The sequence below is a fragment of the Corylus avellana genome, chromosome 3 (assembly GCF_965113065.1).
Source record: "Corylus avellana chromosome 3, dhCorAvel1.hap1.2, whole genome shotgun sequence".
Taxonomy (NCBI): domain Eukaryota; kingdom Viridiplantae; phylum Streptophyta; class Magnoliopsida; order Fagales; family Betulaceae; genus Corylus; species Corylus avellana.
Genome location: NC_142492.1, coordinates 36,405,075 through 36,413,363, shown reverse-complemented (window position 1 = coordinate 36,413,363; position 8,289 = coordinate 36,405,075). Strand labels below are relative to the sequence as shown.

The following is an 8,289-nucleotide window of genomic DNA, read 5'->3' as shown; positions in this document are numbered from 1 at the left end:
AGGCTAAACTTTAATAATACATATTAATTTATGAAAAATACTAGACCAACAATTCTTTTACAACAATTTGTAGCTAATATCCACCTTGTACCGTACACATGCTGCTCAATTTAAACCATCTAATGTTGATTGCCTTTTGTTATAGTTGCATGAGTTGGCTCGTATGATTACCATCATCATTGTTACTATTTTTTAATAATAATGTTTATTCTTTAATAATCCGACAAATTGTTTCATTCTAAACTGGATTGGAAAAAATTATTTCATCATAATTTGTTAAACTAACATATATTTTTAAAGCACGCAAGTACATACTATATACATTTTTAATTAAAAAAAAAAATGACAGTGAGTACAAAATCATATGTGAGTTTAATAGACTGGATTAAAAAGTTTAGAGAAAAGCTGTCCTTAATACTAGCTCATCATAGCAAATATTAAGGACAAAGAGGCAATCAGATTTTCTTAGCCAGAATCTTGAATGAGCACAAACCCATATATTAGTGTGGGCATTAGCAATAATTGCGACCTATATTTAAATTATAACCACTTGATTATGAAATTTGTTCTCCATGAACTTCGGGGACTCGGTACTTTTTAATGGCCTAGTGGGAGAATCTTTGAGTAAAATTATGTTTAAAAGAAAGAAATGTCCCCCAATTAAATTGCTAGAACCCCTGAACATTTGGGTGGGAAATTGATTGGTTAAAAATACATAAAATTACCACGAACTGAGATTTGGTGTGAAGGAGCGGACGATATTTCAGTTTCTCCAAAAAAAAGGCACAATCCTAAAAAGATTCAAAATCATTATAAAAGTACATGCTTTAATCAAGACGGTGATATAAATATTTAGCAGTGCATATGGAACTGGAATTACATGCATGCAGCTCAATACAGTTCAAGTGTTGGTCAGCTCACCAGTACACACTATATAGTAGATCTGCTAATCTTTTACATTAAAGAAAGAAATAAAGCCAAAGGAGGACTCCCTTCTCCTTTGTGCATAAACATTTGATGGCTGTCTAGCAAAGGTAAGGGCCAAATCTGGATAAAGAAACAGGCATTGTTGGTTGGAATCCATGACCCACAAAAGCATATATGGTCTTCACACGATGAACCTGCAAATCCACAACTTAGCAGGACACTCTTATGACTGATTGACCATGCTCTTCAGTAAACAGGGTTAACCCAAGTTGACAATTTTCTCAGTATTTTTCAGAACAGGAGAGCAATACAATTTTCTCAAGGTATGAATTTAAAAAGGAGAAAAAGAGAGGAAAGAATCGACTGATTAGCTTATTGATGATGCCCAATCTGGATATGGGCATTCATAGGTCCATCCAGGTCCAGAGTATCTAAAACAATGTAGCCACAAACCCTCTTCAAGTGCATCGTATCTGCAATTTAAAAAGTAACAAAGTGAAATCGTGGACAAAGAATACCCTTTTTTTTAGCAGTAGAGAATAAAATGAAGCATATTCAGAGAAGAATATGGAATGATTAGAAGTATGTGACTCAGCTCCCAAATGATGAACCACTCAAGCAAGCATAGATGGTGAATCTTGATAAGTGTAATCTTTCCATGTTGCTCATACCAAAATGTTAATGCCACTAACTTCTCAAGTCTTCTGTAAAAATTGATAACTATTGAATACATCACATTAATATCGCTCTGTAAAGACAAGGTGCACTCTCAACCTAATAGATCCTCAATATGGACCTGAATGGACAGTCACCATTCCACTAGAAAATTGCAAAATTCATGCACAGACAATTTCTTGGTACAAGAATTGAAAAATATTAGAAATTAGAAAGATGAACAATTATCTTCAACGTTATGTTAAGTATCTTGTAAGTTGTTTGTAACAGAGAAAGAGAGTATTTTAGTCTCAATTGTAAATATGGTTCAAGTTGCTGGTAAATATATGTTAAGCAGATCCCAAGTTTTCTAATCCATTTCTCATAGATACTTCATAAGACAGATCCAATCTATAGGCATTTTCTATCATATCTTTTTCCTAATCTCTCTATTTTTTTTCTTTTCTTTTTAACAATGCGACGGTGAATAAATTCTTCAGACAACCTTGCTATATTTGTCTCAAAATGTGACACCATAACATGTTCCACCTAAATGGAAGACATGATAGTATCAAGCACAAAAAAAGAAATCAGAACTAACTTGGTAAGTTTCTCATTATAACATAATCGAGAATCTGACAAAAGATTGAACCACAAGCAAATAAATACTCTTTCACTCAGCAGAAACCTCAGAAGACTGGTTTCCCAGTGCCCTGAGCTATGTGGCCAGTGCAATTGGTAGATCCCTTCACACCGACAATATATTCATGACATATTTCACCATATAAGTTAAGTAAAATCGAACTGCATTCCAACAAATTTCTTATCATAAGAGAAAGTCCCTTACCCTTTTGGAACCAGATTTGGGCAATTTGTACACAAAGGATCAATGCTAAACTCATCTCCAGAGTTTTCTTCATATTCATCGAGACATTTATCATAAAAACTTGACTTTAGAGAATGGTGTGATTTAACAGCAGCTCTATCAGCACTCATTCCTCCAGCAGACCTATCAGTTATATGTTCAGAAAGGTAAAGCAAATCGTTGGCTATTGGATGCCCAGTATACTGCAAATGGACACGTATCTACACGGGAGGTGGGGGGGAGAGTGTTAGAACTTGATTTAATTCAAACCAGAAATATAACAAAGCTAGTTCACTAAAACATATGTATTTAAGGGAAATTTCAAAGGAAGAAGAAAATGAAATGTAAGAGAGCTTTATAAAGAAAATTAAAAAAAACACAATAAAAAGTTCACAAGTTCTGCTGAGAACAAATATTCGCCCCGACGGCAAAATCACGAAGGCAAAACAAAAACCAACAAAAATTTTCTTTTTTTTCGTGGAAGCAGCAGACCCTCTCTTAAAATATTGCTACGGATAATGTAACATTCCCATGTAACGAGTCAAATTCTCTTACTTGATGAGATCGGCCCGTGATTGGTTCACACAAAACAATGCTATGAGTTCCATTTGTACTAATCCGAGTAAATTTTGTACAGGCAGTCTTCCCTTTTGCAGGAGTATCACTGCTAGTATCTCTAACCTGCATAAACAAAAGTTGCTTATGGGTTCAGTAAACGTACTTCATTAATTGTCTCATTTAAATCAAATGCCTTTAATAGACAATTTAGTAATCACTAACGACCATGTCAAAGAGTTACAGTCAAGTCAAATGAATTAAAAATAAAAAATAATTATATAAAAAAAAAAAAAAAAAGAGAGAGGAAAACGCTTGCTTTAACAAGCAGCGAAAAGAGCTAGGCACACACTCTCCTAGTGTTACTCATTAGTAAGAACCAACAATAACAGCTCATCCTATTCAACCCCCACCTCCCCCTCTCTTTCTTTTCTCACCTTTTTCTTCTCTCTGTGTTTCTCCTCTCACAGTTAATAGCATCTATAGTTCTGCCATTAGAGAGGGTTGAATAAAACAACTCACCTCTGCTGTGCTCCTTCCTTCTCGAGCATTATAATCTACGTTAGCATCAACAATTTGCTGAAAAGAAGATTCAAAATAATTGTGAAATGGGGAAATAATAGTGATTTAAGCATATGACAGAACAACGCTTCTAATATCCATATCACTGAATCGTGAACATATAATTGAAAGCTGCAAATTGGTGGGTTCACCTAAACCCTATAAGAGTAATGTTATACACATTCTTACTCCCAGTCTCACACTCCCTGATGTGGCATCCAAAATCACCATTGGAACACTATCCAAGATCTAATTGTAATTTTACATGCCACGTTAGGGAGTGTGAGAGTTGGAGTTGTGTGTACCATTTCTCAACTATGTAATTCAGAACAAAAACAGATAGAAACCAAGTATATCTATTTCTATAAATAAGCAGCAATTTATCGTGTTCAGCTTTGCCTTATGCTTCCCATTATGTTACATCCAACCTATAAGAGTTCTTTACAATGTAAGGCATATAAATGATCATCAACTTGACCAAGATTAAGTGGAACACCGTTCAGAATATGATTGAATTTCTTCAAGATGCACATAGTACTCTGCCATGCATAAATGCCTCAAAAAAATCACAACCACATCACAGTTCTTCAAACATAATGCCACACCGACTCAAATAATTTTGAAAATCATAGACCATTTTTCAAGCAAGGAAACAAAAATTCTGTAGCATGCAACATGGAGAGAGAGAGAGAGAAGAGTTGTGACATCCTTGAAAAAATAAAGTGGAGTATAATATGATAATCTAATGTCCACTATTCTTGTAACACTCCAGTCCCATATTGGGAAAATGAAGAGAAGCCCACATAGAGTGGGTGGTTTATAAAAGATAGTCATGAGTGTTAAGTCTCACATTGCCTAGTTATTAAGTAAAACTGGGCTTTATAATGAATTATAGGGAAGCTTCAAATTAACTAGTCATTTTGGAGTAATAGCGCAGATGTGGCTAACGCTTTTCCCTGGGTAGTTACAAGTGATATCAGAGCCACCTAATAACGCCAAGTGATGTGGTATTGGAGCACTGCATGACGTGACCCTAACAAGAATGTCAGGAATTTAAGAGAGGGAGTTTGTAACATCCTGGTCCTATATTGGGAAGATGAGAAGAAGCCCGTATAGAATGGGTGGTTTATAAAAGATAGTCATGGGTAATAAGTCCCACATTGCCTAGTTACTAGGTGAAACTGGGCTTTATAATGAATTCTAGAGAAGCTTCAAATTTACTAGTCATTTTGGGGTAATAGTGCGGATGTGACTAGCGCTTTTCTCTGGGTCATTTCAATTCTAACATTCAAGTAGGTGATCTATGAACACCACACCCTAACTACTCAGGCCTAAATAAAGACAGATTCGTAGAGTGATTTGAAAACAAACCCCACAGCATGTGTCCATGATTAGATACTATGCTCTAATGCAGAAGAAAAATATCATAAAGACAAAAGATACCGAGGAGAATAATTTGAGTCTGCTTACCAATGGATCAGGAAAATTCCAGATCCACTTGTACAATAGTTATGTTACCTGAGATTCTACAGAGAGAAAAAGAAAGAGAAATGGACGAATGTGTATTACCTGTGCAGCTAACTTAAACAAAAGCATACCTCATCCTCCGGAAATTCCCCTACAACTTTCGCAATATATTGTTTCTTCACCAACTTAGCTTCAATCTGTGATAATCACATTAGACTCCAAGTCAGTAAGAAACATGTTCTCATACGTGCAGGTGTGAATTTTATAACAAGTACCATATAGATTCTCTATGCAACTCTTCAATTTTCTTCAACAATAATAGTGACACAATAAAGATCTTTGGTCTTAGAAAGAAGGTCATTGTCATTAAACAACATTACGCAGTAACCCGTTACGGGAGTGTGCAACACACAAGCCTTCTACTAGTTCCATCAGCCAGTATGTCCTAAAATTATATGATGAACCTACTGAACATTCTCTAATTTTCATCAACAATATGAGTGACAGGATAAAGATCCTTGATCTCAGAAAGAAAACTGCAAGCATTATTTTTTTTTGATAAGTAAAAAAACTGCAAGCATTATGAAATGACATTCTACTAAAATCTGGGTCAAGGCTGCACAACAAGTAGGCACCTTACAAATTTAATTTATTTGGCAGTCCTTAACTTTATTGTGTCTGAGAAACCATCCTTTTTCTTTTAGTTAATACATTCATGATTCTGTCTCATATTTTAGGGTAAAAGACGTTTGGTTTCTTGCTCACTAGAAGTTTCACGTTGCCAAAACAGTAATATAAGGTTTACCTGTTGCCTAAAAAGGTCAGCCTTTGAAGCATTTCTGGCCAAAATAAGGAGTCCTGAGACGAGACGATCAAGTCGATGAACCGCTGACCACAATCACGTCAAGGAAACACAAAATTGGACAACAAAAGAGCAGGCAAATAATTCAACTAGAACAAGAAGCTAATCTAATGAATTAAAATTAGAAGCCCAATTAGAATTTAGAACAATTTTCATTTAAAAATCCAATATTTGGTTCCAACACTATTATCTTTTGGATACGAAATAGAGGTGCCAGGCCATGCTCTGCTTGAAGGATGCCAACAACGGTGTTTTTACGATATTGACCACAGGGATGCACCTGCATGACAGCAAAAGAACAAATATTTAACACTGTTAAGTTAAAAATATGAATTCAAATTAGTCTGTGCGAATTGATAAGTTCCCCTCTCTCCTGAAACGAAAGTTACAACTAAGGCACAAATGCAGGATTTTATGGATTTTTCATCAAGAACTAAAGGACTTGAGTTAAATGATATCTTTTAGTAATCATATTATTCTAGATTAATAGAGACTATACTTATCAATAAAGATTAATAGAGACTATCATAATGATTGATATATCTTAGCGTAAATGTTATGTGTTCCAAAGTGTCACATAAACCAACGACATAATATTATGCACATATCAACAACCACTGCTGACTTACCGGAACAGATGCTGGCTTACAAATAGTTAGCACATCTGGTTCTTTCTGAAGAACAGAGACACCCAAAGCCATCACCGGCGGTTCATGCCTATAATCTTTGAGACATCAATTAGCAATTTGATAACTTCAAAATACATTTTCATACCATAATAATAGAAAGAGTGATGATAAACAAAACAAAAGTAACGAAAAACCAATAGAAAATTTCCAAATTAAAATCTCAAATCAACACATGAAGGAACAAAAAGAAACCAATCAAATTGGAATAAAATAACTAAGAGGAAAACACATTCTTGTAGATATTTAAATGAATTCGCTATAAGAACAGCAACAAAACCTGTGTACAAAGTGGCTTAACTTCTGTGAGTTTTTAACCATGTACGAAACTGGCACTATCTCTCCATCAACTTGTATCCGTCCACATTTTACAGCACTAACCTACAGCATTCAAGCATATGATCCATAAGCTCAAGACTCGCCCCTAACATAAAAAATAAAAAATAAAAAATAAATAAATAAATAAAAAAATTGAGAAAAATGCTAAAGCAGCTGTATAAACAATAAACATAAACAAGAAGAGATAAACATACGGCATAATTAGAACTGACAAGAGAGAGAAGGCATTATAAGCAAAACCCATAAATCCACAACGTTAGCACAACAATGTTATATTAACAAGACAGTATTGCTGTTGTTAGTACTCATACATAGTTACAAAATCACCAAAAAAAAAAAAAAATGTAGTGCATTTGCTAAACCTGATATACACAAATTAAACTATAGAAGTGCAAATTTAATTTAATTTAATTAATATTCTAAAACTTCCTTCCAAGTGGGCTAAATTGGGGATGAATTAAGGATACAAGGTTGGAACTCTAAAATTAAATTACCAAGTGTCTCCCAAAAAGAAATGACATTTAAATTTAAGACATGTACGAGGACGAAGAACAAAGAATTACATAGTAATCATAAGGTCTGCCTTTGAACTCCTCGGCGAACAAGTCGACGATGGTTTTGCCGACCCACCGATTCTTAACCTGTGCCAGCCCCCACAAACATATAAACCCGAATAAAAATTAGGGTTTAAGCAATCTATCAGGGTTTATTGAAAAACTAAACACATTCAGAAAGAGTCTCTGTTTTCGAATCCAAGCAGCTCACATGAGAGATGAACTCGAAGTAGTACGGCCTGACGTGGCGCCTCCCTGCATCATTCCCGCCCAAAAAAAAAAAAACTAATTACTTCGCTTCTTTTTTTTTTCTTTTTTTTTTTTTAATCTATCTTCTTTTTCTTTTTTTGTGGTTTGGCTGGTTACCGTTACGGAAGATGTAATCTTGCGGCTCAGGTGGGTTCGCCGGCGTTTGCCATACGATCTCCATGTCTTCCTCGGCGTCTTCCCGCTTCCTCTTCTGCATCTTCCGTTTCTTCTGATTGGGCTTTTGACCTATATACGTATTGAGGAGTTTTTTTTCTTTTTTTTTCCCTCCCCCGTATTTACCGTCTAAATTTCCACCAATTTTATTCTCTCCAAATAAAATTGTTTAGGAGAAAGTTCAGTTTTGCTCATGAACTTTAACTTAATTTGAAAAACTCTTCAAACTTTTAAATTTTTTATTTTAGATTCTTGAATTTTTAATTGCTCTTAATATAAATCTCTCTGTTAGATTTTAAACGTTATGTTAATACTCCTGATTTTTGTATAAATTTTCAACTTTATCCTTAATTCCAAAACGTTTTTGTATTTTTTTAAAAAAAAAAACGAAAATCA

General features: G+C 34.6%; 1 protein-coding gene across 1 annotated transcript; it reads right to left on the bottom strand.

Annotated features, from left to right (window-relative positions):
* Positions 1-828: 828 nt before the first annotated feature.
* LOC132175637 (Pseudouridine synthase family protein) lies at positions 829-7,989 on the bottom strand. The gene is made up of 12 exons (XM_059587641.2): positions 7,837-7,989; positions 7,682-7,725; positions 7,480-7,557; positions 6,858-6,958; positions 6,521-6,608; positions 6,093-6,171; positions 5,835-5,917; positions 5,161-5,226; positions 3,524-3,580; positions 3,002-3,127; positions 2,429-2,667; positions 829-1,400 (listed from the first exon to the last, which is right to left on the bottom strand). Exons 1-12 carry the CDS (start codon positions 7,934-7,936, stop codon positions 1,295-1,297), a joined length of 1,167 nt encoding a protein of 388 aa, XP_059443624.1. The 5' UTR covers positions 7,937-7,989; the 3' UTR covers positions 829-1,294.
* Positions 7,990-8,289: the final 300 nt, after the last annotated feature.

Bases quoted from the DNA above. Each gene is read 5' to 3' on its own strand.
- LOC132175637 (XM_059587641.2), bottom strand. From the start codon at position 7,936: ATGCAGAAGAGGAAGCGGGAAGACGCCGAGGAAGACATGGAGATCGTA. The intron at 6,172-6,520 runs GTAAGTCAGCAG...GCTGTCATGCAG, and splicing joins GTAAGCCAGCATCTGTTCCG to GTGCATCCCTGTGGTCAATA. The intron at 5,918-6,092 runs GTATCCAAAAGA...GATTGTGGTCAG, and splicing joins TGGCCTGGCACCTCTATTTC to CGGTTCATCGACTTGATCGT.